At 41.7% G+C, this 27,836-nt stretch overlaps 2 protein-coding genes across 2 annotated transcripts; both read right to left on the minus strand.

The window, feature by feature from the left end:
• Window positions 1–38: 38 nt before the first annotated feature.
• On the minus strand, window positions 39–3,560 carry LOC134095211 (retinol dehydrogenase 11-like). Its single transcript, XM_062548636.1, has 7 exons — window positions 3,318–3,560; window positions 3,052–3,192; window positions 2,702–2,893; window positions 2,202–2,363; window positions 1,337–1,453; window positions 923–1,127; window positions 39–796 (listed from the first exon to the last, which is right to left on the minus strand). The coding sequence occupies exons 1-7, from the start codon at window positions 3,388–3,390 to the stop codon at window positions 700–702; spliced, it is 987 nt and encodes a 328-aa protein (XP_062404620.1). The 5' UTR covers window positions 3,391–3,560; the 3' UTR covers window positions 39–699.
• Window positions 3,561–11,487: 7,927 nt separating this feature from the next.
• Window positions 11,488–26,941, minus strand: LOC134095214 (NXPE family member 3-like). The gene is made up of 6 exons (XM_062548640.1): window positions 26,728–26,941; window positions 18,090–18,162; window positions 16,473–17,266; window positions 15,553–15,623; window positions 14,793–14,999; window positions 11,488–12,945 (listed from the first exon to the last, which is right to left on the minus strand). The coding sequence occupies exons 1-6, from the start codon at window positions 26,769–26,771 to the stop codon at window positions 12,407–12,409; spliced, it is 1,728 nt and encodes a 575-aa protein (XP_062404624.1). The 5' UTR covers window positions 26,772–26,941; the 3' UTR covers window positions 11,488–12,406.
• Between the last annotated feature and the right edge of the window lie 895 nt (window positions 26,942–27,836).

Below are 27,836 nucleotides of genomic sequence, written 5' to 3' on the forward strand. Positions count from 1 at the left end.
ATAAAAAAATAAAAATAAAAAAAACTTTTCAAAACACATTCTTACATACATTTATTATTTATTACTCTGTATTTAGTTTCTGGTACGTTTTCGTGATCTGATGAGGACTTTCCCATTGAGTCATTAACATAAATAGCCTACAAATGTTTCTAGATGTAATTAAAACACAAATAAATAAGAGATGAGAGACTGCTTGTGTTTCCTATTTGCAACTGACATTCATTTAATTAGCTTATATTTGGCAACCTTGATAGTAGGCAGACATTAATATATTACTCTTACAAACAATTAAAGTATAGAGGTAAACATGTATAGTAGGCTAGGCCTACATAAAATAAGGTAGGCCGTGAGCTTATCAATACCACCCCAGGAACCTTTGAAAGTGTAGTGTCAAGGAGAATAACAGCAGATCGTATCCGAGTAGTTGCAATTGTAAAACACTGATTAAACATTAAGTTCACCAATTCATCCAAATGGAAATTATTTTCTGGTCTTGCAGAAAACACTGTACTTGCAGTGCAACTACAGAACTAATTCAATATGACATAATGTTTAAGAGAGATTCTGCATACACATTGATATAATCATCATGTATTACCGCAAATAAAACATTATGAAAGTGATATGCATGTATATTTTATGTATGAATGTGTGTCCGTGTGAGTGTGTGTGTGTTTGGTAGAGAGTTAGTTTCTTGTCTTAGGCCAGTCCCACCATGGAGGCACTGATGTCCCAGAGTTTCTTAGCAGCAGCATCATCACACGCCTGGGGTGCTGTCTGCTTAGGGGCACAGTCGCTGTACACACACACACAAATTTGGACATTTACCTTTCTATGTATATTTATTTGTGATAAGATACCATAAATGCGACCTACTGCGTGTTTGCATAGGAGGAATAATGATCAGTGCATCTCAGCTAACCTGTAGTAGAGGCCACTGGTGTTCTCCAGGCTCTCGTCCACGGCGCAGTAGATGGTGGTCTGCGCTCCCTCCCACGGAGACTTGGCGAGTAGCATGATGGGCTGAAAGAACAGCCGTTTCCAGAAGGCTAACGAGGGCCACAGGTGCCGAGCTATCTCAGTGTAGACCAGACCTGGGTGGAGGCTGTACACCGTCACACCTGTGCCTGTATGGGACAGAGGGGGAGTTACTGAGGAATGGTCTACAACTAAGTGTGAGAGTGTGTGTGTGTGTGTGTGTGTGTGTGTGTGTGTGTGTGTGTGTGTGTGTGTGTGTGTGTGAGTGAGTTTATATATGTGTGTGTGTGTGTGTGTGTGTGTGTGTACATTTACTAGAAAACATAGGCAAATATATGTTTGTGCATGACACATTTACCCTCCAGTCTCTTTGCTAGCTCTCGGCTGAAGAGCACGTTGGCCAGCTTGCTCTGCTTGTAGCTGTTAAATGGATCTGGATCCCCATCCATATTCAGGTCATCAAAGTGAATTTGTGCTGGAAAAACAAATGAACATCCCACATGAATCAAAATGTACAATGTTCTACAAACTACAGCTACACTCCAGGCATATTTGACACAAGACATAATTCCATGGTCTTACAACGTCTGTACAAATTAAAACAAATGTTTTACATATTAAGCAAATATCAGAGAAAGCCTATGAATTAGGACTGTGCAACGAATCCAATTAATCGATTAATCGTGATTATGACTTCCAACAATTATGAAAACAACATAATCTAAATGTAATGATTATTATGTTCAGTTTCATAACAAAGATCTCCCTTTGTTTTTAGTTGTCGTGTGCATTATCTTTTTACATGTGTTTTTTCCTGTTGTTGTTTAAATTCAATAAACATTTTAAAAATGTAAATTTTTAATATGGATGATAATTTTCTGGTCTGGTCTTTCATGTGTGACCCTAATACTCTATTGGACATGTAGGTGAATATAAGAGAATAAGCAAATGTACTTAGAATGAATAACAAGGTCAGGACAACAAGGTATGAAAATGAGGGAAAATCCTCACTGCACTGCACAATTATAAATCCACATACTATACGACACAACATGTCAGTCCACAACCCAAACCCATGTACGTTTGTGTCACTGGCACGTTAATTAATCTATCGTGGCGTGTAGTGCAACACGCTTCCTTGCAAAATAACATGTTCAGCATGATGAAACATAAACAAATGCATTAGTAGCCTAGGCCAGTGCAATATGAAAGCCCTTGATCACCTGTTGCATGGGCCAGGCTGGACACATTGACCACTCGGCTAGGGGTGGATTTCTTTAGCAAGTCCAGAACACTGTTGGTCAGAAGGAAGTGGCCCAGGTGATTCACCCCAAACTGCATCTCGAAGCCATCCTCTGTCTGTGATTTTGGAGTCATAATGATCCCTGAGAGCAAACAGGAGACTTCCATTACATGTGGGCAACTCTTGATGGCTCAGCCACAGAAAACCAGAGGCTCATGTACCTTTGACCTTTCTGTGGCTAATGTCAGTCATAATCAAGGTGACCACTTCTAATGTGAACATCCTGATTCCTGAAGGAACAGATTTTCAAACTATAACTTATAATTTTTGTTTTAAGTGAGCTGGAACTGCCCAGGCATATGTAGCCTAATACATTTAAAATCTCGTTGCAAATCAAACATCACTGACACTTAGTCAAATGTTGTCAAATGTTGGATGCTGAAGCTCCATGAGTGTTCTTGGTGTGGGTAAGGAACACACCTGCATTGTTGATGAGAATATCCAGACGCTCCTCACTGGCTTTCACATCAGCGGCCAGTGCGCGCACTGACTGCAAGGAGGCCAGGTCCAGCTGCTTCACCACCACGTTGCTATTCCCGCTCCGTTTCCGGATCTCATCCGCAGCTCGGTTCGCCCGGCCCATATCTCTACACGCCAGGATTACTCTCGCACCTGGTTTAAGATAAATGGTGTAGTACGCGTATCAATTAAAACCGAAAGCAAGTGAGCTCGGCAACCATTCTAAAAGTAGTGCAATATTTCATTATGGCAGCAGAGCAATTTAAGAGTGGCTTCCTTCTGGCACAAAGAGTAGGATACATGTAACCCACCTCTGCCGGCTAAGTCCACAGCTGTCTCTTTCCCTATCCCTGTATTCGCTCCGGTGATCAGTGCTGTTTTGCCATCTAGTCGGGCTTTGCTGTGGCATACTCCACCAGCCATCCATCTACGGATCGTGATAAGGCCAGTTCCTACACACCACAAGAGTTTGTTTGGTTATCGTTTTCCCGAGGGACAATTTAGATTAAAGCTGTTTGTGTTATGCTAGTATAATTAACGTAAAGGTTAAGATTTCTCAATTCCGTTTAGAGTTTACCAGTAATGAGGACAATCGCGAGCCCAGTTGAATGCGCCTCCGCAAACTCTTTCACACGGTTAAAGAGTTCCATGGCTTTTGACACTGCAACCCAAACAAATCAGAAAAGAGGGGGGTGACTTCATACAAGTAGAAGTGACAGGCTGTGACGTTGTACCCTCTATGTTGAAATCAGGATAATAGATGTCCTCTAAACTCCCTCAGAAAGTTACTCAAATTTAAATGAGACCTTGGGACCTAATTTAAAACGTCCGGGTGAAGATGTAGTCTACTGTCATAATAAAGGTAGCCCAGGCTGGGCTAGACGTAAGAAGCTGGAATTCACATCTCACCTACTTGAATGCAGCTCATTTCAAATGCATGAATTGAATGTTTACCTTTACATTGACATGTTTTCAATAATTGATAACTAAAATTCCTATTGAGTCACTAACAAAAATGCACACCAAGTGTTCCAGCATTCTTGTATTTCCAGTTTCTACAGACAATCCCACCTACACAGACATTAATAGTACAGTATGTCTTCTGGCCTGCCATGTCATGCCATGAAGGTTTAATGGCCAATTAATTCTAAATAATAATTTTCTGTGTTGTGCCATTTTTGTTCTATTTTGTCTCACATCAATTGATGTGCTGGAAAAGCTGAAAATGAACACACAAGACGTGAATAAAACATTAATAATCCTTCTGATACTAAGGTTTTTGTTGTGACAAGTTCAAGTGCTAGGCTATATCATAATCCTGCTTTGTAATTGCCCCCCCAACAAGCATCACTGGCAACCCTTACCTTGTCCGACGTACTGTAACTATCTGCACCACTTTGTACCGCTTCACAAGTTCAGGTGTGAGTGCATCTCTTATAGTGTTTTGGCAGTGAGATGTAGCCTAACAGGTAGGTCACCATGTTGATCTGTTGACTGTTTGCAGGTTATGGCATGTCTCACAGGCAGAGAAAAGCTCTTGCTCTCAAACTCTGTCTACTTCATACACAGCTGTTTTCAGAGGATTCTAGTACATCCTCTGCTGGAGATCTGGGATCATGCAGAAAGTACGGCGTACGGTGCAGGTGCCCCAGCCAGTTGCGCCACAGCTGGGGCCACAATCCATTTATTTTGGTAAAAACAAGAGAAAGAAATCTTCACTCCTTCTGTGTATTGTTTGCATTATTTGACACTATTTGGCACTATAGGCAGCTAGTCACTTTAAACAATTATCCATCAATATATCACTCCTAACAACAATCAAAATGTAAAGCTAAAAAAGAAAGTATAGTGGGCTGGCGGGGTGAGAGGGTGGAAAGAGGTGAGGTGGGAAACTTAGACAGGGTTCCTACGCTTCCCTCAATGTCAAATTCAAGGACTTTTCAATTACTTTCTACGCCCTTGTTCCTCAAATATCCCTTAGGTTGATTTTATCAATGTGACACTATCTCAGTTTATAGTTAGCTTTTACTGATGCTGATGAGAAAACTTGAGGAGCCCCTATACTCTGTGATGCTAGATAGTATGTTTGGAGGTCAAGAAAGAGAAGCTTCAAGGGGCGTTCGGGAGTTTCTCCCCCGAGAAAATTGTGAAAATACTGGCTAAAATACTGTAAATACTTTATGCAGACAGAAAATTACATTGTTTGAATATTAGAAAAGACAGTTCAGCTACTCTTAGCCCATCGCGCACCAACCGTTAGCTCACTTCATTGCCCCCGTTCTGAATTTTGATTTCGCCAGCTCAGCCTGGAAACCTGCACATCTATCTCCCCTGCTTCCTTTCCACAACCTTTGAGCCCAATCACAAACTAGCCTATCACAAAAATGCTCCCGGATCGTTGGTCTGATTAGTTGAAGGACTATCCAAGCGTACAGAGTCATTTGAACTACGTCCACGCCTCTTGTGCAGTAGAAATAAAGCGCAGACTCCCCAGACTAATGTTCAATCTGAGTCATTGCATGAGAAAACCAGGCAGAGGTCGGAGGTCAGACCTCTGCCTGGTTTTGCCTGGTTTTCTCGTGCAATGACAATTGAGCTTAGTATGGTGATAGCAAGACTGGGTCTTGTGCGATTTTGGGGTTAATAATTTTGATCTTGACTATAAATGCAAGCACTTTCAATTACATATAGGCTACATTTATGTATATTTGAAAAAACTTTTCCAGACGCTTGACATTATTTTAAAAAATTCATAAACTTTCAAGGATTTCAAGAGAACCCAGGTAGAAGTCTCTATTAAGCCTACCTTACACTGGCAATATTTGGGAAAGATTCTTGAAAGATTGTAGTCTTTTATAAAGCTTGAATTAGGGGCATTAGTTAAAAGACTACAATCTTTCAAGAATCTCTCCCAAATCTTGTCAGTGTAAGATATAGGCTTTAGCTAGACCCTCAAAATGAATGTGTGCCCGACCCACCCTAACCGCCTGTAGAGCTGGGCCTGAATGTGAATATCCTGGAAGATGTTTTTCACAGGTCGAGACTGTTCATTGTATTGTTATTTATTTGTATGTCGCTTTGGACAAAGGCGTCGGCTAAATAACTATAACCATAACCATAATATATTTACAGCTAAATGAAATTTCAATGCAAATCAAGCTTTGAATTTAACATTAATCAAATGTTAGATGCAAAGGACTTCTGATCCGCCCAGGGGCATAGCCAGAGGGGTGGCTCCAGGTGGCACAGGTCACCCTTGAGATTCAATTGGCCACCCCATGTGCCACCCCAAAATCCTAGTCTACTATTTGCCATTAACAGTCAAAGGCGAGACCATTCTTGATGCATTTAAATATATATTATGCAATGCATAATGAAATATAAGCAATCTAGCAAACATGCTTGCAGTTATAGCCTACATGGCTTATTATTTTTAGCATGTGAGCTTACAATAGGCCTGCTTGCACTAACACGCAAACATATACAGTATTTACCTATCGAATCTGCCAGTGCCCTTTTGGCATTTACAGTATCTTATCACACACACACAAAACCCAGTATTGCGACTGTGGAATCACGTCATGTAGGCACATTTTTATATCTACCAATTCTACCTATACTCAGCCAACACTGAGTATATGTTGTATCATGAATAGTCATTGCCCTAATGTAATATTGACATTGTGGAAAGTTTACTTAGCTTAGGCCATTGTTTCTTAACTGGTGGGTCAGAACCCAAAAGTGGGTTGTGGTACTGATCTGAGTGATGGGTCACGGAGCTTGTGGCTAAAAAGAAATTAAAAATCGCCAATTTAAAATGCCAGGGTTAGGGTTAGGGTTGTCAGTCATTGCCATGGCATGGACATAGACAATGTCCATGTGACAGGTCATGTTAGATATAATTTTAGGGAGCTAATTTTATAAAAGTATGCATCATTTTAAGGTATCATGTTACACAAGTTGGTTGCAACCCTTAATACTTGAAGTAGAAAATGGATTCACTTAAATTGAGGACAAAATAAGACAGAAACTCCTGTGTGTGGGGTGCACATAAGAGCATAAAACCATCCATACTAAACTGCCACATGTAAACCACTGGCAAAAAAAAAAAACATTTCTCACATCCACTTTAAATGTCAAGTACGGCGTGTGGTGTGAGAATTGGGTCAAATAGTGTGACTGTCAAGCTCAAAGCGTGAGAGTATGGTCTTTATTCTTCAATTTATGAGTGTGGTGTTTGGTGCATGGTTTTACTCATGCATGTGTGCTAATTTAACAACTTGAGCCTGTTTCTGTTTATCTAGATGCCACCCTTGAATTAACCAATGCCCCACTAGGGCCACCCTTGTAACAAATCTTTAGCATCGCCCCTGGATCCGCCATGAGTGTTCTTGGTGTGTTAAGGAGCACACCTGCATTGTTGATGAGAATATCCAGACGCTCCTCACTGGCTTTCACATCAGTGGCCAGCGCGCACACAGACTGTAATTAGGCAAGCTGCTTCACCAGCACAATTCCCATTCCCACAGACACTTTTTATTGTTTGGGAAATTGTTACGGTTACAGTCACGGTACTGGTTATGTTGCTAAGCAAGATGGTTGCATCATCATAATGAACCACACTTTACTGATTGGCTAAAAGAAGTTTGGATTGACACGGGAGGGGACATGGAAAGTGTGTTCCAGGTATGAATCAGGCCCCAGCTATCCCTAGTCAGGACTTTCATCGGGCACCCCAGCGGATGACACCTCACTTTCTCCCTATTGTCTTGACTGTCAATCTGAAACTTTGTTTTCGCTGTACTATCATTGCAATACAGGGAATAAAGATCATCAGTCCAAAGAAATCTCCTAGTCTCCTACGGACGCCTTGTTCCAGAGTGCTATTTAGTGTATAGTTAAGTGTTAAGTGTTAATTAGTGGTAATTGGATTCAGGAAGTGGAAATATTTTTTCCACGACACCCCCATAACCTGTTTTTTGTAGAACGTTGGAACAATTTTTACTGTGATGCGTGTCCTCCAAAGCTGATAGTGATGCGCGGGTGGGCTTTTTTTAAAACCCGCCACAACCCGACTCCTCAGGAGATCCAAACCGCCCCGCCCAATCCGCAAAAATATGTTCGAATTGTGACCCAAATCCGACCCGACCCGCGGAAAGGAAAAACGCACATAACGTCTTTCGTAGCCTATATAATTAGCCTAATTCTCCCACATGAGGACAACAACGGGTTACAATAATCGGTCATTTTGACAATCTGCGCTCTTCCACGCCATAATCTGCAGCCTAGACATACATAGCCAGTGTTAAATCTCATCTTCATGGACATAACAAGTTTCCATTCATATTTCCCCTTCCAACTTCATAGCCTACTTTTGCGTGAAACACTAGCATTTAGGCTAACAAGCACAGCTGTTTATTCGTGTACATGACAGAAGCAAGGTGTTCTCGCATTGTGCACAACCCTCGATATCCCAGATCATAGGCTCCATGTCCATAAAGTAGCGAATGCGTGATTGACTCAGTCACGCATGGCGCAATTGGGTGCTGAATTTAGGAGAAATTATGTTTTGCGCTCGACCGCACCTCCTGTGTATTGCAGGCGCATCGCCACCAAATATGTCCGAAGTTAACAAGTGAGAAATGTGCATTTTTACTTTTTTGACCCGACCCACCCGCAATATTTAGAAAAAACTACTAGGCCTACCCAAATCCGCCCGACCCGCGGGTAACGGGCTGATCCGCGCATCACTAGATACTGTTCTGGCATGTTCCTCTTGAGATTGGGCAACTTATTTTTCATGAGAACTTGATCACGCAATCGGAACTCATGGAACAGATTATGTGGTTACCCTGCACAAAATGTTGCCTAATGTATCACCTAAAGCAATATCAAGCATTATGAGCAATTTAGTGACGCGCGGATCAGCCCGTTACCCGCGGGTCGGGCGGATTTGGGTAGGCCTAGTAGTTTTTTCTAAATATTGCGGGTGGGTCGGGTCAAAAAAGTAAAAATGCACATTTCTCACTTGTTAACTTCGGACATATTAGGTGGCGATGCGCCTGCAATACACAGGAGGTGCGGTCGAGCGCAAAACATAATTTCTCCTAAATTCAGCACCCAATTGCGCCATGCGTGACTGAGTCAATAACGCATTCGCTACTTTATGGACATGGAGCCTATGATCTGGGATATCGAGGGTTGTGCACAATGCGAGAACACCTTGCTTCTGTCATGTACACGAATAAACAGCTGTGCTTGTTAGCCTAAATGCTAGTGTTTCACGCAAAAGTAGGCTATGAAGTTGGAAGGGGAAATATGAATGGAAACTTGTTATGTCCATGAAGATGAGATTTAACACTGGCTATGTATGTCTAGGCTGCAGATTATGGCGTGGAAGAGCGCAGATTGTCAAAATGACCGATTATTGTAACCCGTTGTTGTCCTCATGTGGGAGAATTAGGCTAATTATATAGGCTACGAAAGACGTTATGTGCGTTTTTCCTTTCCGCGGGTCGGGTCGGATTTGGGTCACAATTCGAACATATTTTTGCGGATTGGGCGGGGCGGTTTGGATCTCCTGAGGAGTCGGGTTGGGGCGGGTTTTAAAAAAAGCCCACCCGCGCATCACTAATGGGCATGTATTGACAATGTCAGAGACTCCAAACTGCTCACAGATGCTTTCTGTTAACTGCCCTGATGAGCTCTGTATCTGTTTTTTAATTATTCTACCTTGTGTCTTTTCTTTTTGTTTTCTATAGCCTACTTTATTTTTAAATGTTTTTACCTTGAGTGTTTTATGCTTTCTTTTTATGTTTTATTATGATATTTTTCTTCTTCTTATTATTATTACTATTATTCTTTAACTGTTGTCCATCTATGCTTTTATCTGCTATCACTGTTTGGTTTTGTTTATGTAAAGCACATTGAATGACCTCTGTATGAAATACATATAAATAAACTTGACATATCATAGGTCAGCATTACTTTAAAGAGTCACTGCACCCTAAAATATGTTTTTTTGAGCTGTTGACTGATTGAAAATACTCATAAGTGGTGAACTGTACTATTACCAGGGTTAATATTGACAAAAATCGTGTTTCTTGACAAAAGTAACATTTCGTCTGATTTTGTATTGGAGACATTGCTCTCAGCGCACTCTACAGGTTGAAACATGCCATGGCATGTTGGTCCAAATGCTATTGGAATGCTGACGAAGTCCTGTACTTCTCGTCCAACACTACGTCACCGGGTCGTTACAAATTAGGAATGAATGCACAAGATTTGAGCTGAAAGTCTAGTTTGACAAATGTATAACATAACTGCTATCGTAGGATCACTTAACTTAATACTCGAGTTTAAGGCTTTGTGTAGCCTCGTCTAGCCTAGATATGTCTAACTTGCTTCGTAGGATATGGTGAAGGGTGTGTGATGATGTGGGGCAATTTTAGTTCTAAAGGCCAAGCGAACTTGATCAGGATGCATAGTATCCTGGATCCATGAAATAAGTGGCCTTTAAAAATAAAAAATCTGCCTGCCCCCATGTTAACCCTTTGTGTTAAATTCCCATAGGGTTACATAGGGGTGCCAATACTTATGACCCCAGCATTTTAAAGAAAACTTTTATTTTTTTACGATACATTATTCACTCACAAAGAAAATTGGTGTCCTTGAAGGTTGGACATTTCCTCATTTTATTACTTTAGGCATTAAGATCAATTTCCAAAAGATAATTTTATATTTTTAATCAACTTTAGCATGGGTGCAAACACTTTCAGCCATGACTGTAGCTGTGATATATTTCTGGCATGATTTCTTGTGACATTAATGCAAATATATGAAGAATATAATGAGACACAAATGATCTTAGACAGCCCTGCCTTACATGTGAAAGTGGGGATTGTATAATACTGATTATTTTGTAGAAATCTGTTTATTATTAAATATTTGCATGAATGTGAGGGTATTTTAATACATCTGTTAGTCAGACATAGCCTATAATCCCCACTTGTTTTGACAAACAAACCCAGATGAAAACATAACCTCCTTGGTGGAGGTAATAATCAATTATTACCATAGCCTAGTGTCCTCTCATAGGTCTTCAACAAGGTCATTGCTGAGCTCATCGCTGACCTCAATGGGAGTAAATGTTTAAGAAGAGGAGGAACAAACCAGTGCAGAATATCAACTAAGTGTCACCTGGGGCAGGGGGAAGCGGGGGACCCAACACCAGAGTAGGCCTACATTTGAAGCAGTTCTCGGTGTCAAGTCACTGAACTGTTGTCTTTTTCAAGCTTAGATGTCCAGATGGAAACCTAAAACTGTAAAAAGCCTGTGAAAACAGTAGTAGCCCAAGCCTCAGGCATACAGCTGGCCAGAGTGAGCACACACACACACACACACACACACACACAAAGATGGGAAACAAACAAACACAAGACGCACATCACATAATAATAATTTTAGGAACATTTTAGTAAAAGGACAATAATTCTTCAACTATCAGATACCAATCTAACCATTACGCAATGTACATTTGAAGTTGCTCACACAATAATCGGCTTTACACTTCTTTTGGCAATGGCATGAAGCTGCTAAAGCTGCCCTAACATCTCCCAATCAAACTATGTCCCTTCTGTTTCATGATGTCTTGACTTGATGTATTTTTCACGTAAAGCCCATGTAAACAGTTGTGTGAACAGCTGCCCACCTTGCACGCGCGCACACTCACACACACACACACACACACACACACACACACACACACACACACATTCACTCAGTGCACACGTTGACGGACATAATGAAAGACAAACACAAGGTAAACTCATGTTCTGTTTGCCCACACCCAGCACACTGTGGCTCAGCTTCTCGGCTGTCTTTGGTGCTATAGAGAGATGATTAGGAGACAATGGACCTCCCCAGCATTCGCACCCACCCAGAAAAAACAAAAGCTCTCAGAGGGTGGGGAAAAAAAACAAAACATGGAGGGTGGAGAGTGGAGAAAAAAAGTCTGAGGAAATGAGGAAGTCCCTGAGATGTTGAAATAAGCTAATGTGGCCACCGAGTCCCCTCAGAGGGAGGCCATCCCAGTTGGGAAGGCTGACAGTGGAGGGACCTGGTATGTCGGGACAGACAAACCGTACACCCCTAGGCTGTGGTCCTGTGAGAGCGCTCGCATGTCGGGAGAGAGAGGATGAACACCCTTAGGCCATAATCCTGTGATTCTCTCTAGCCTCTTCTGTTTCCTTGAGGTTCTCTAAGCATGGTTGGGCGATGCCACTTCTCTTGACGTTTGGAAGTTTTAACAAAACAGAGAGCTGACCCTGAGCCCCTCCGTTCCATGCAACTGAAACAGTCATTTGATTGGCAGCAGGACAGCTGATGACAATTCAGGGAAAAGTCTCAGAGGGTTACGACACGCATAAGAACATTCCTACATAAGAGCACATAAGAACATTCCTACATAACATATGGACAACGAAGCGATAACAGAAATTTAGAAAAACATTAAGTGAGAGGAACAAGGAACAAGGATGCATTTTAAATGGAACATTAACCACAATGAGTTTACTCACTCACACTTTAACTACTCACACAAAGATATTACCCACCACACACCTTGAGAACATATGCACTTCTAGAGAATTCTTTCTCTCTCTCTCACTAATGGTTTGGGCACACAAATGATAGAAAAAGCTCCACCTCGTTTCTCACCACCACACTTGAAGGGTGAATATTGTCTGGCGCATAGTGACATGAGGTCATCTGCCATACATCGAGGATGACCACAGGAAGGTTCCGGAACATGGCTCGAAGCACGCAGTCGAGCTGCCAGCTCAGCCAGTCGCTGCCGTACACGTCCTTGTACCCCGTGTTGGCCGACTTGATGACGACCAGGGTGCGACCGAGGGAGCGCTGGAGTAGAGAGACCACCGCCCGGCGAATGCTGGACAGGCGCCGGATGTAGGTGCTCAGCGGGTGGGTGGTGAAGTGGGCCCATATGGTGAAGACCACCACGGTGTGCTCCCCCCCTGGCAGGCGCTCCAGTTCACTCGCAATGTAGTGCAAGTCGGCGCGGGGAGTCTTGTCCGTGCGCAGAGGAAGGCCATGGGCTCGCCACTCAAGAAGAATGTTGCTCGTCACGTCCACCGCCTCAAAGGGGCCCGACTTCTGGGAGGTGAAGAAGTTCAGCTTCTTCAAGGCTGCAGAATAGTAGAGATGAGTGACCTGTTAGCACAATGCTGAAAGGGATTTTCATATCCAGTAGCTTGGAAGACTTCTGTTAGACATTGAGACTGAGGGTTTCCAGAGAGAACAATAATTCATAGAAACTGGCGGAGATCCGTGTATCGTCCAACACAAGTAAACACAACTACACAGCAAAATCAAAACGCTCAGAAAAATCAAGGGAAAAAATAAGGGAAATTTATCAAAAGCAAGAGTCAAGATATTAAAAAAAAAAAACAGGATCGAGGAGCGAGCATTTAGCGTATAAACGCTAAATGAGAGGCACCCAGGGTCTTCGTCAGGGCGTAAAATCCTCAAATTTAGGCTCAACATCAATAAAGTAGGCTATTTGCAGACAAAGAAATGAGTCCAGGCTATTGACAGATGCAATAGGAGTGGCCCCTCCTGTATTTTTGTATTAAAAGAACGTATATGGAGGGCCCCCGTGGCTGAGTTCGCCTTGGGCCCCCAAATTGCTAAATCCGCTCCTGGATCCACACAACTGTCCACACAACTCTTCTATTGATCAGGGGAATGTCCATTTGAATTTGCATAACACAAGAGATGCAACTGTGCTTAAAAGGATAAGAACACACTAGGCTGCACCAGCGCGATAGATAAAACAGAGTAGCGACACTCCCATAGACCTCCATAGGAAAAAATGGCAGCACTTTTTCCAGGCTACTTACGCGTTATGGGAGTTTTGGAACTATTAACAGCCAAATTCTTGGTCAGTAGTCAATGAGTTAACTGATTACATCCTCCAGCATCCAGAAGTACATCCCACCCTCCTGCGATTCAGCCATTCAGCGCAGTTTTTTTTTTACTTTTGTGGCGGCAACATCAAAGAGTGTGGCAACCTATAGTGATGCGCGGATCAGCCCGTTACCCGCGGATATCCGCGGGTTTACCCGCGGGTCGGGAGGGTTTGGGTAGGCCTAGTAGTTTTTTCTAAATATTGCGGGTGGGTCGGGTCAAAAAAGTAAAAATGCACATTTCTCACTTGTTAACTTCGGACATATTAGGTGGCGATGCGCCTGCAATACACAGGAGGTGCGGTCGAGCGCAAAACATAATTTCTCCTAAATTCAGCACCCAATTGCGCCATGCGTGACTGAGTCAATCACGCATTCGCTACTTTATGGACATGGAGCCTATGATCTGGGATATCGAGGGTTGTGCACAATGCGAGAACACCTTGCTTCTGTCATGTACACGAATAAACAGCTGTGCTTGTTAGTCTAAATGCTAGTGTTTCACGCAAAAGTAGGCTATGAAGTTGGAAGGGGAAATATGAATGGAAACTTGTTATGTCCATGAAGATGAGATTTAACACTGGCTATGTATGTCTAGGCTGCAGATTATGGCGTGGAAGAGCGCAGATTGTCAAAATGACCGATTATTGTAACCCGTTGTTGTCCTCATGTGGGAGAATTAGGCTAATTATATAGGCTACGAAAGACGTTATGTGCGTTTTTTCCTTTCCGCGGGTCGGGTCGGATTTGGGTCACAATTCGAACATATTTTTGCGGATTGGGCGGGGCGGTTTGGATCTCCTGAGGAGTCGGGTTGGGGCGGGTTTTAAAAAAAGCCCACCCGCGCATCACTAATATCTACTGTATGGTGGCAAGTTCTGGCAACTCTCTCTTTCTATATGGCTCTGGGCTGCACTCAAGTTTATTAGTTAAATGAAGACCCAGATAACTCTAACAAGCATATAAGGCACATGAGACAGAGAGACAATGAGGCACAGGTGAGCCAGGTAACAAAAGGGTTCTCATGTGGTCAAGAAGCAGTTCAGCCCATGACAATTTGTTCTTACTTGGCACTATTTGTAGGAGGTATTCAAACCACTGACGCAGCGTCGAGTCTCCCATCATCAGAACGTGTTTGTCCTTCATGCATGCAGAAACTTGTTCCGCCGAGGGGAACGACCGAGTTTCACAAACCAAAGACATCCATTTATCCTGGAGAAAAAACCCAGCAGGAACAGGAGTGTCCAAACCTGGTGAACACTTTCCTTTGTGTGCTGTGTGAGTCAATCGACAGAGAAGGAAAATATTAGGCCTAAGTGAGCAACACAACTTATTATTATAGATAATGATCATGTGTGTATTCCTAATTACACCACTCATGAACTCCAGACATAACAAATACTTGAGGCTGTTATGGTTTGAATTGCAACAGATGCTAAGAATATCCAGAGAATGTACGGTACCACATCACACCAGCCATCAGCGTGTGGTGCTTTCTTCTTAATTAAATACAGTATATTGCTTGTGGGTTTCTGATTTTTGCCAGATCTACTTCAGCAGTCACAGTGAGGTCTAGCTCAATCTCAGTTGTGTTGTGTGCAACTATAGCGATCTATATGGTACACATGCTATAAAATACACCCTTGCCCTTTCAAAGCCTGAATGAATCAACTCATTTGTTGTTTAAACTCTGTACTTTTGGCATACCTGTTCAACCATTTGGTAGAACACACCTTGAATTCTAAATATCCAATTGATAGACAATTTATGGTGAAAATAATCAATTTGTGCCTATTCCATTCAAATTGGTTGTTTCTGAGGACTTACATGTTTTCAAGGTCTGCTGTTGAACATTAAGGACAATATTACATCCTGGTAGTGTAATGTCAGTTGAAGTCCTGTAAATACAAACTGTGTGTGACTGATGCTTGTTTGACAATGGAATCAGGCTTAATACAAACTACTACAGATGGCACTAAGGCCTCGATAGCAATCAATTAATTCAAGGCTCTGACATCAAAACAAAATGTCATACAGATGTACTGACATCATGAACTATGGAGATAAATCAACAGATGCTGAGATGTGCTATGTATGCTTTTTTCTCTCTCTTCATTTTCCTTTTACAGCATCTTCCCAGAGGCAACAATGGCAGCTGTTCTGGTAGGCAAAGAACCTACCTTTTCTGGCAGATAATCATCTTGTTATTTGGTAAAACATATTGTACATATATTAGCTTAATATATATACAGTATGTATAGAATAGTATAGTATGATGATGTGTAACATAAAATATGAGTGGCTGACGGAATATCCAACCTATAACTAACTTAACAGTGGAAAATAAGCAGCTTGGATTTCATCTTGTAGCCATCTGTCTGTGTGCGTTTGGAGTGGCTTTGAAAGGGACTTTTAACAAACATGGTGAGTGTAGCTTGTTTGGAGGTCTAACAGCTCACTTGATGCAGGTCATGTGTTAGTGGTAAGCATTCTGAGTGGAATGCTTGGAGAGCTATTTTTGAGAGCCTTATATCTGAATGTGTTTAAAGGCTGTGTGCTTTTCTAAATTGAGCAAATCCGAGGTCAATTGTGCAGGTGTTGAAGCGAGATGGCTAATCTTACTAATCCAATTCTGACTGGATAGTGTAATGTGGTAAATGTGGTAATGTGGTCCAAGTTGATTCTGTAAAACCATCCTCCGCCAACATAAGTCATTCACTGATCAACTACTACACGTGCTTCCCAACCTGCTAAGAAGGCTTGACTCCAACCCCGAGAGCCTGGCCTGGTATCCCCCAAAGCTGTGCTCAATCCAGGCACTGCAGGGCAGCTTGGTTGGCTTGCGACAGATCCATGTCTCCTCCGTCAGCGGGTCAGAGAATATACAGCAGCAGTTGTTACCATCTCCTATGAGCCTGGCACTCTTCTGGGCATTGCAATGCACAGTCTCTTGAAGGCCTTTCCCTCTGAAGTACCCAAGGAAGTAAACCTTGTCCGGGTCCTGGTCTCTTTGCCTGGCCAGGACATGGACTGCTTCGCTGGAATGGATCAGACGCACAGAGACTGTTGCTGTGCCAGGCCACAGTAAGGCTAATTGAATGGTGTACGTGCCGTTGCGGTGGTCAGTCACTTGGCCAAATGTACTAGCCTTCAGCTCAGTATTATAAAGCTTTGCCTGAAAGAAGTCACCCCCATAGGTTTTTGGCCTTCCCTTGGCATCCCTTGTAAAGACTTCAACAGTCACATAGTCTCCTACTCGATGGGTTGCATCAGGATTGGTCACAGTGCATGAGCATTGAGCTGGGTCGGTGGCTACATCTGCTGTAGTTGGGATTTGAGCTGGGTGGGGCCATTTGATTTCTGTCATCAGGGCCAGCCATTCATCTGGATCAATGAAAGTGTCATTAATCCCATTTGCAGAGCTTAAGTTGGAAGTGGTCGATGTCCAAAGATAGACATTTTTAGAATAGGGGAAGTCTTCAGATGCTCCAAAAGGTGGATACTTTTCCAAGAAGTTAAACATTTGGGGGATGGGCTTCACCTAAAGAAATGACAACAATATGTTTAGTGGTATACAGTAGGCTTGGTCTCTCTGTGTGTGTGTCTCTGTGTACTCAATTCATGTGAACATTTAGGTAGTTTTATCCAAAACGACTTAAAGGGACCCTTCACCGATTAGCATTAAGCTTTGTATCTTTAGAAAACCAGTCATGTTTTTGAATGGTCACGCATCATTTCCTTAGTTTGCCTTGAGATGGGAGAAATACGGATTTCAATGAAACCCATGAATAGGACTTCCTGCTTTCAATGATGTAAAATGATGATTTTTACATCATTGAAAGCAGGAAGTCCAACTTTGAAATCCGTATTTCTCCCGTCTCAAGGCAAACTGAGGGAATGTTGCACGGCCATTCAAAAACATGACTGGTTTTCTAAAGATACAAAGCTTAATGCTAATTGGTGAAGTGTCCCTTTAAGACTTCACAAATGTAATGCCAAACAACTGCATTTTCCAACAAGTAGGCACTTTGCGTGTCTTACCATGTAGGCTAGCTCACCATATTCGTTGGCTTGAACACTAAAAAATATATTGGTCGCAAGTCTTCCCCCCCCCCCCCCCCCCACCCCCCAACCTGTGATAATTCTCAATACACCGCACTCCCAAACCCAACCCCTGTTCCTCACTGAGTTTTCAGAAATGATCACCTAACTCAGCTTGTGTGTGGTGAGGGGCTACGGACACCAAACTGTTCATTCAGGGAGGGTTGTGCAACTTGTGCGCACGCACACACACACACACACACACACACACACACACACACACACACACCTATATAAATGACAATAAATGTTAGGGGACTTACCAGAAAGTGTATGAGAAAACAAATAATACTCAGAGGCAGGATAACGACAAAGAACTTTTTCCCCATTTTCAATCTAAAAAACAAGAGAATGAAGAGGGTTTTATAGTTAACAGGGTGCGATTTGTCTGGTTTTTACATCCCTACCTCTGAATGAATCTCATCCTCGGGGGGACAACTTGTCAATTATTTCAAAACAATTGATATAGCAGGCAGGTTGTGACAGAGCTTTCTTACACAGAGCTTTCTTACACATTAAGCTTACATTGCATTACATTACACAACTTACAACTGAACCGAACTGTCGGCAGTCTCAGCATTAGCGAACGTCCCCATGCACGGTAACTGCTGCTTGTGCTGCGCCGCAGAACCACTCAAGCGGGCCATCAGACGAAGACGAGCACATTGTGTTTGTTTGGGATGACAAACTTGTCAGAATTAAAAAAAACTCTTGCTGTTGAGGTCTCAGACACCTTTGCTTCTGAAAGAGTTTCGAGAATAGGCAGTGGCGGTTTTAGGTACGGGCGAACCGGGTGGTAGCCCGGGGCGGCATCTTGTATGGGGCGGCACGAGCGCTTAGCCCTATGAGCCCAACTGACGCAAAGTGCGTCAAAAAACACACCCATTCTTATCTGTTACATTGCTCCACGATTATTAGTCGCAGCGAGATGAGACCAGTTTAACACGAAGCAGGCTTTCCAACGAGACTAGGCACTTGTCTGTACGAGATGAAGTATGAAAATAAAAAAAACATGATGTTAAATCAAAGTATATGCTATTTACAGTCTATATTGCTCTGCGTTCACCCGCGCATCCAGCACTCTCGCTTGAATTACGACACCGGCATCGCACAAACATGCCACGCATATCAAATGAGAGAGGAGAAACAGAGCTTTTCATTGATACCAAATACATCGATCCCGTTGTGTTATAAAAACAGACGAAGTGACAAACAAATAATAATGTCATATAGCTTAGGCTACCATTACTTCTCATTTGATTTACTCGTGAAATCAGTCAGAAAGATATGGCAGGCATGGCAGATGAAAGAGGAGAGCTAGAGCTAGAGCTATCCACAGATACCAAATACAACCTTCTAGGCCATACAACAGACAAAGTGACAGCAAAATGATCACTTCATTTAGCTCCACTTACCCCATGTTTTTGTGTGGCATAATAGCCTATGTTCATAATCCAACGTTATCATGTGTTTCTCTATGGCAAGGCACGTTCATAATACGGTTTTGAGATCCTAGCAAACTCCATATATGGTATCCAATTCAAGACTCATATTGCATCCACATTTGTTTGCCTTTACTTTAGAATTGGCTGTTGTTGCTTTAAAATGGCATTTCTAGTGTCTCAATAAATAAAAAAAATACTGTTTGGGAAAAAAAACTTTTTAGGGGCGCTCGTGGGGGATCTCGCCCGGGGAGTAATTCAGTCTAGAACCGCCGCTGCTCATATTGCATCCACATTTGTTTGCCTTTACTTTGTTCATTGCAATGCAGTAAAAAAAATATCAAAGAGATTCGTCATGTGTGCACGTCATGTGTGCTACCACGCAGAATTGCCTCATTGTCATTTGGGAGTGCTGTAAGCAGTCTTTTTCCATGATTGTAAGTTATGTACTGTATTTGCCACTTTATGTGTACATAGTGAATATTTGTTAGTTGTAATATTCGTTATATAGTGAATATTGTTCTCTGATCTGCTTATTTGTGCAGAATTGCCTGTTGTTGCTTTAAAATGACATTTATAGTGTCTCACTAGCCTATACATTTTCGCCCGGAGAATAATTCAGTCTAGAACCGCCGCTGAGAATAGGCCTATAAATGCACATCTCCGCAAAGTGGGGGAGAACCGGGACGATGAAACACTTTTTAATTAGGCCTAAACGTAATTTACAAAGATATCGTCCAACACTGAAAGTTTATATTTTGTCACTAGCACCCTACATCTGTCCTCTGTCAAATACAGTTGCATTTACAGCTCTGAACAAACAGGGGCCTAGCCAGAGGGGTGGCTCCGGGTGGCACAGGCCACCCTTGAGATTCAATTGGCCACCCCAGGTGCCACCCCAAAATCCTAGTCTACGATTTGCCATTAACAGTCAAAGGCAAGACCTTTCTTGATGCACTTGCAGCGCACTAGTTTGAAATATCAGGGTTCAGAAATAAAAGCAATCTAGCAAACATGCTTTGCAGTTATAGGCTAATGGCTTATTGTTTTTAGCATGTGAGTTTACAATAGGCCTACAGGCTACTGCTTGTGCTAATAGGAAAACATATATTTACCTATCGCATCTGCCAGTGCCCATTTATGTTATTACACACACACACACACACACAAAACCCAGTATTACGATTGTGGAATCATCTGCCTATTCTACCTACAGTACTCAGCCAACACTGTTGTATTGTTATGTTGTATTGAAAATAGTCTACTGCCCTAATGTAGTATTGACATTGAGGAAAGTTTACATATTAGGCCAGTGTTTCTTAACTGGGGGGTCGGAACCCAAAAGTGGGTTGTGGTATGATCTGAGTGATGGGTCGCAGAGCTTGTGGCTAAAAAGAAATTAAAAATTCCCAATTTAAAATGCTACCTGATCAGATCTATCATTGGCCCGTTATTTTTGATAAACTTTATTCGTAGCCTATATCAGTCATTGCCATGGCAAGGACATAGACAAGGTCATGTGACAGGTCATATTAGATATAATGTTAGGGAGCAAATTTGATAAAAGTATGCATAATTTTAAGATATCATGTGAAACGCAAGTTGGCTGCAACCCTTAATACTTAAAGTAAGGTAGAATATTATTCACTTAAATTGAGGACAAAATAAGACAGTGTGGGGTGCACATGAGAGCATAAAACCATCCAAACTAAAATGCCACATGGAAACAACGCACCCCTGTCAAAGACAAACCTGTCGAGTAGTACTTTGAAAGGTATCAGTTAAAGACTTCACAAATGTAATGCCAAACATCTGCATTTTCCAAACAAGTAGGCCAGGCACTTTGCGTGTCTTATGTAGGCTACCTCACCATATTCGTTGGCCTGAACGCTAAATATATATATATCGTTGGTCACAACTTTATGAACAGGTGAAATTATGGATTCCAAAACCAGACCAGTTAAGAACCACTGGCAAAAAAACATTTCACACTTCCACTTCTGCTCAAATGGCCTAATTTCTGAACGGGTTTTGTTCAGAGCTGAAAAATGAGCTGAAAACTGTATGACATTTTATCCAATTACAAAGGCTGAGAGTATGGTCTTTGTCCTTCTTTGTCCTTCAATTTATGAGTATGGTGCTTGGTGCATGGTTTTACTCATGCATGTGTGCTAATTTAACAACTTGAGTCTTTCTGTTTATCTAGATGCCACCCTTGAATTAACCAGTGCCCCACTAGGGCCACTCTTGTTACAAGTCTCTAGAATCGCCACTGCGAACAACCGTTTTGTTTCATTTTTCATTTTTGTGAAACAGCATGGGGACGAATGTAGGCTAACTTAGTTTAAGCTATGTACATTTCCCACAACTTCAATATTTGACAACATATCATGAATAGTATTTCAAATTTGTGTTATTTTGGATAGATTGCTGCTGGGCTATACATCTTGGTTCATGTCTGTTAACTCATTGCCGTCGGTGAAGCACGGTTATGGCATTTGGCTGAGCAACGGAGGTTAAGATGCTCTATATTTTGTCCAAATTATATTTGTCTATCGCTCCCCATGTCAACAGCAGACTACCAACGTGGATTTAGTGCCATGAATCAAATCTTCTGATGAGTGCAACAGAATGAATAGTGTCCACTGACTAGTCTTCTGTGCATAGCTGTAACATGCGCTCATTCCCTGCTCAGAAGTTCGCAGAAATTCGTTTCTCTGCATTTAACCCAATTTAACCGAATTAGTGAACGCACAGCAGACAGCACACACACAGTGAGGTGAATCACACACTAACCCAGAGCAGTGAGCTGCCTGCCCAACCAGCGGCGCTCGGGGAGCAGTGAGGGGTTAGGTGCCTTGCTCAAGGGCACTTCAGTCGTGGTGGACTGGTCGGGGATCAAACCAGCAACCCTCTGGTTACAAGCCCGAAGCCCTAACCAGTACACCACGGCTGCCCACAAGAAGTCCGACATCAGAGCAAGCTGTTTACTAGTCCAATTAACGGAATTATGTTGACATGATGTGATAATCGATTAGGGTTTATGTTACATTTTACAGTCATGCCTGCCATGTTCGCGTGATCCTTATCCATAGTGTGTCTACTGAAACAAAATTAGGCCATCTCCCACATCGCAGGTGTGGCCATCCCAGACAATTAAATGGTTCATGTCTTTACATTAACGATAAATGTTCAACTTTTCGAAGTAGGGCCTGTTAACGTTAAAAGAAAAAAAGAATTAGGCCTGTTGATGGTTGGTTTTTGTATGATTAATAAAAAAAAAAACATCCCCCCCTCTGTTATTTTGACAAATCGCACCCTGAGTCATACATACTGGTAAGGTTGGCTTTGATCTTGACTCCAGAGGTGCGTTCAATTTTGTAAATATTGGCAAATATTTGTGGTGAAAATGTTTTTTCTAAACAGCTAAATTTGAACGATTTGGTGTTAATATTCTATTGTAACAGTAATTGAATTGTTACTTTTGTCAAGTTCATCTCCAGCTTCACTGTATGTTTGTGGATAACTACCTCCTCTTTTTCCTATTTGCAAGTGTTTGCAAACGTTTGGAACGTTTGTAAACATTTGCCTATGTGGTGAATTGAATGCACCTCAGGTTGACTGAAGTGTAAATTAAGTGAATTAAGTGCAAATTCAAACAATTAAAGTATGAGAGAGCTCCGAATTCTGAACCTGCATGCAGGCTTAGTTATGCTTTATTTTTATGGACTGTGATAGACAACTATTGTGCATTTTCCAGAAAATCAAGGAACGTTTCGAACATACCATGGGCACAGTGATATCGCGCAGCACCTGAAAATAGTCCCCATAGGCAACAAGCAATAAGTTCCAGCAACTTCCAGCAACAAGTTTGAGATCACTGTGCCCATCAGGGGGTCAGGATTTGACTGATTAGCTTCGCCGATTAGGAAGGCACTTCCTCGTCGCCATTTTCCAGAAATATATCATGTCTGGTGCCATTTCTCCTCATGCTGATTGGTGGCTGCCACTCAGCCCATGCACGAGCTTAGTGCGGGCACAAGCTCTCCTTCTGTACCTTACGTCAATCAGTAACCTGGCACTTAATTGGCCAAGTAAAATGGCACCGGAAACAAGCCCCTTGAAACGCCATGTTGAAGCCTGAAAAAATCGTTAAATTTTGGCAGTTTTCACTACCTAGCATTCTCATTGAAATTAATGGAGGCGGGACTTGTTCACTTTCTCCAGTTATTATAATACCTCCATGGTGCCCATAGTACGTTCGCAACATTCCTTGATTATTACGCCATAATGAGAGTAAAGCCCGGCGCCCACCAGAAGCGGCGTTCAGCAGTGTTCGGCGGTCTGGGCTTGACGCGCAGGATTTTAGAATAGTTTTCTATCTCTGTGCGGCTGCTGCGCGGCAGACGTTTCCAGTGGGCGTTGCTCCATTGAAAACAATGGAATTCTATTTTTTTTCATGGCGCGCCGCGTACGCTTCTGGTGGGCGATGGCCTTAAAGCTCTCAATGTCTAATCAGCATCGTCTTCAGAAGAAACAAGTTTTAAATAAGAAAAAATCCGTAAATCTTAGTCACTTTTAAGCGTGATACTAGCGGGCGAGATGCTAATGGTCTAATGATCTATGCTAGGTTGGAGCTAAAAGTTGTATCGTCAGACTCACAAAACAGCTGGATGAACGCGAGAAAGATGAAAAAAAATCAATTGTTTTGCTAATTCCCAAATGGTGGAATATTCCTTTAAGAGTTTTTTTTACCTTTACATAATATTTAGTTTGTTTATTATTATGCTTCTCAACTGGGGGACCACAAGAGGAAATCTTCTTAGGTGCTCCTGTACTTTCTATTTAACCTTTGATGTGGTGACTTCCCCCAGGTTGAAGGGTGGGGAATCCTGTTTAAATTCTGAATGGATAAGATAAGCATATAGGCTACATAGCATTCGCCTGGTCTATATGCGTCTGCGGCAGCTGTTAGCTTATTTTAGGCACTACCTTATAAGGACTGAAAGACTGGAGTGGTACAGCCATCAGGCACATTCCTGCCCACTATCAGTGATGCATAGCCAACCACAACTGTCCACAGAAAGCTCATTGTATTCCTTATTTTACGCCTATTGATGATGTTGGTTATGGTTATGGGATTTGGCAGACGTAAATGAACAGTGAACAGTTTTAAAAAGTTAATAAGACTGCATCTAGGAGAATGACAATATTAAATAAACAATAATGTCATGCAGTCAGTAGGCCTACCCTAATGAAAATAAACAATGAAAAATAAACAAATACTATAATATATAAAAAAAACAGTACAATTGCAGTGAACAGTTTTAAAATGTTGGTAAGACACATTAAGGAGAATAGCAATAATAAACAATAATGTCAATCAATAGCCTAATGAAAATAAACAATGAACAATAAACAAATGCAATATAGGCTGCTGTATAATATACAAACCATAGTTAATTAAGCATTTTTTTTAATAAGTTATGTGCATGATTAAAGATATGCCTTTAGACTCCTCTTGAAAGACCCCAAACTATCACAGGAACAGAGAGCAACTCATTGGACTAACAGGGAACCACTGAGCAAAAGAGTCTTGAATTTCTCCTATATCATTTACAGTTGGTCGACTCAGCAGATGCTCATCAGGTGACCGCAGTGGGCAGTTGGGGATGTATAGTTTGGTCATGATTGATACAGCGAGTAGTAGATCCAGTAAGTGTCCTATAGGCCAAGGTGAGAGGTTTAAATCAATTCTGACCAGGAGCCAATGGAGTAACAAGGAGAGGAGTTTTGGGTCCTCTTTGTCTGATTGAAGACCAGGCATGCTACAGCATTCTGGATCAGTTGTAACGATTTCACTATCTTATTTTATCTTAGACAAGCAAGCAGGCAGGCAGGCAGCTAACCGCTATTGTCGTTATTGTAATTCACAATGGTCTAGTTTGGAGATAACCATGGCCTGCAAGAAGATAAGGTTACGGACGGTTGTGCTATGCAGATGCCTTTATCCAAAGCAAAAGTTGTGTAGAATCTTGTGTCAGATTGAAACTGCATGCTCATAAAAGTGAATAATTATGACGGATCAGATTGATTTAGTATTCTTTCCATTAGCAAATGTGTACCTATTTCCTGTTTGAAAGAAAGAGGAACTATTTCAAGGAGCAAGTAGGAACAGCCACTCTATATAAAAAAGTGTCAGCTTTATGAAGATTGACTGACCCTAGTAATAAAAAATGTGAATACAGATGGGATGATTAAACTTAGGCTTAGAACAGCTAATAAACAGGATGGCCTATTTGACAACTATATGAGATTCGGAAATTGGAAGAGTCGGGACAGATTGAACTAATTTAGTATTGCTTTTGTACAAGATTGAGAGCCAATGTTCAGTGTGTTCTTGACCAGAGTGAGGGATTTGAATTTATTCAGGCTGCTACAGGAATCCAATGATCAACCTCAAAGAGTAACTAACAGAGGGGTTACATGTCTTCTTTGCCTGATGAAAGATGTTGTGCAAGCAGATAGGCCAGCTAACAATTGCTTGCATTGTCCTTTGTCCAATGAAATAGGGGAAAAAACTAAACTAATTTATTACATTAAAAATGTACTTTACGGTTATAGGCAGCATGGCACAATATTCAACAGCAATGCAAATTTGTAACAGTAGCACTGCGAGTTGTAGAGGCACTCCTTCAAGGCACTTCATGACAGCATGCCAAACCATCAGGGTGCCAGGTCAGAACAGGTCTAAACTCATTAAGGATTGACATTGTCTATTGCGCAATTTACGTTCATTTTGGCTACTTTTGCGCTTCAATTTCGCACTACCACGATATCTTATCTGTAGTTACTTTGAATGTCTGGATATAGCCTACTGTTTTGGTCGGGACAATGTTTTAATCCCTTAATTTAGGCTACCCATCTTTTGGAGAAATATTATTGCTGGCTTTGCATTGCATTGTGGGCTAACCCACAAAAAGTCGGGAAATCGTCAGCACCAAATGGTCTGCTGAATAAACTTTTTTTTTTTTTAATGATTATGCTCTTCAGCCTATAGGCTACTAGATAAATCATAATCTGCTATGAAATTATGGCATAAACAGTCAAAACCGATGGCAAGGCAGGGTCTCCTCATCAAACTTAATGACCAGCATTATTTTTAGAAGAGACAATCATTGATGCGTGTCAATTGCTAATACAGCCATACATTTATGAGCAAAAAAGAAAAACGCAAGGATATGTTTGCAGTAGGTTACCTGGACTAGTCTACAATTGGTGGAAGTAGCCTGACTAAAGTTTCGTTACAGGCAACTGTTTCTTCCACAGTCCACAATTATTTAATGCCGTTTTGTTGAATAGCCTATATAACATGCGTTCACACATGTATTGGTTAATTTATAGATAGCCTACACAACATAAGAAAACACAAGGCAATGTTTGTTAAAGTGTTACTTACATTGTCAACATGTCTTGTCGGTTCCTCCCACTACATCCCAACATTCAGTAGGCTAGCTGCATCGTGAATCATATTCATCAAAGAGAAATAGGCAACATACGTCCTTGTGCAATGGCGATAAGAAATAGGCTCTCACACTGCCTGCTGCGCTGTACATGTGATTTTCACATGTAGGCTAGTCTTTATGAGGATGATCATGAACACAGTCATTATAGTCCCAACAGTGCCTTGGGCAATTTCCAACCTCCCCTTCTCACATAGCCTACAGGTGGTGGGTGGGTGGGTCTCAAACTTATATCGTGAAAAGGTTTTCTCCCTAATTTATTTCAAAAAGTGAATTTCATATATTTTAAATTCATAAGATATAACGTGAAATAGTTCATGCCCCAGTAAAAATAAGTTGTGCCCCAGTAAAAAAAAAATGTCTGACATGTACACAAACGACGCAGTGCCCCAGTAAACATGTAGGCTGCACAAATGACACAGTGCCCCAGTAAACCTTAATTCCTAGTGACTCCCCTGTCCCTTTCCACAGGTGTATAAAATCAAGCACCTTGATTATCAATGCAATTGCTATCAATTGCTTGATTAATACAACTGTGGAAAGGGACCTGATGAATTGATGATGCTCCAAAATAATCTCGCCGCTCCTTCAAGCCTTCTAAAAACATTTGGACCAAAATGTCATGGCATGTTTCAACCTGTAGAAGGCGCGGAGAGCTATATCTCCAATACAAAATCATATGAAATGTTACTTCTCTCGGGAAACACCATTTTTAAGTTACCCCAACGCAGTTACACTTTAAGTTACCCCAGCACCACCTGATCATCGTTAGTTTACACTCAGCCAGTATCTACCGTTCTGCACTCAGCTAGCCAGCGAAGGTGTTGTCAGTGTAGAGTGTAGAGTGTAGGCTAGATAACAAGGGCACACCTGATATAAAGTAAATTTTCTCCAGACTGGGATGCTCAAAAATGCTAATAATGTACCTGAGATGGTCAGAAGGGTTTGAAGGTCACCAAACTGTGCCCAAAATTCACATTCCTAACTCTATAAAAGCAGAATCTTAGCATATGTGGGGAAATTCTAAACTATGCCCATAGACTTC

The sequence above is a fragment of the Sardina pilchardus genome, chromosome 11 (genome assembly GCF_963854185.1).
Source record: "Sardina pilchardus chromosome 11, fSarPil1.1, whole genome shotgun sequence".
NCBI classification, from domain to species: Eukaryota; Metazoa; Chordata; class Actinopteri; order Clupeiformes; family Clupeidae; genus Sardina; species Sardina pilchardus.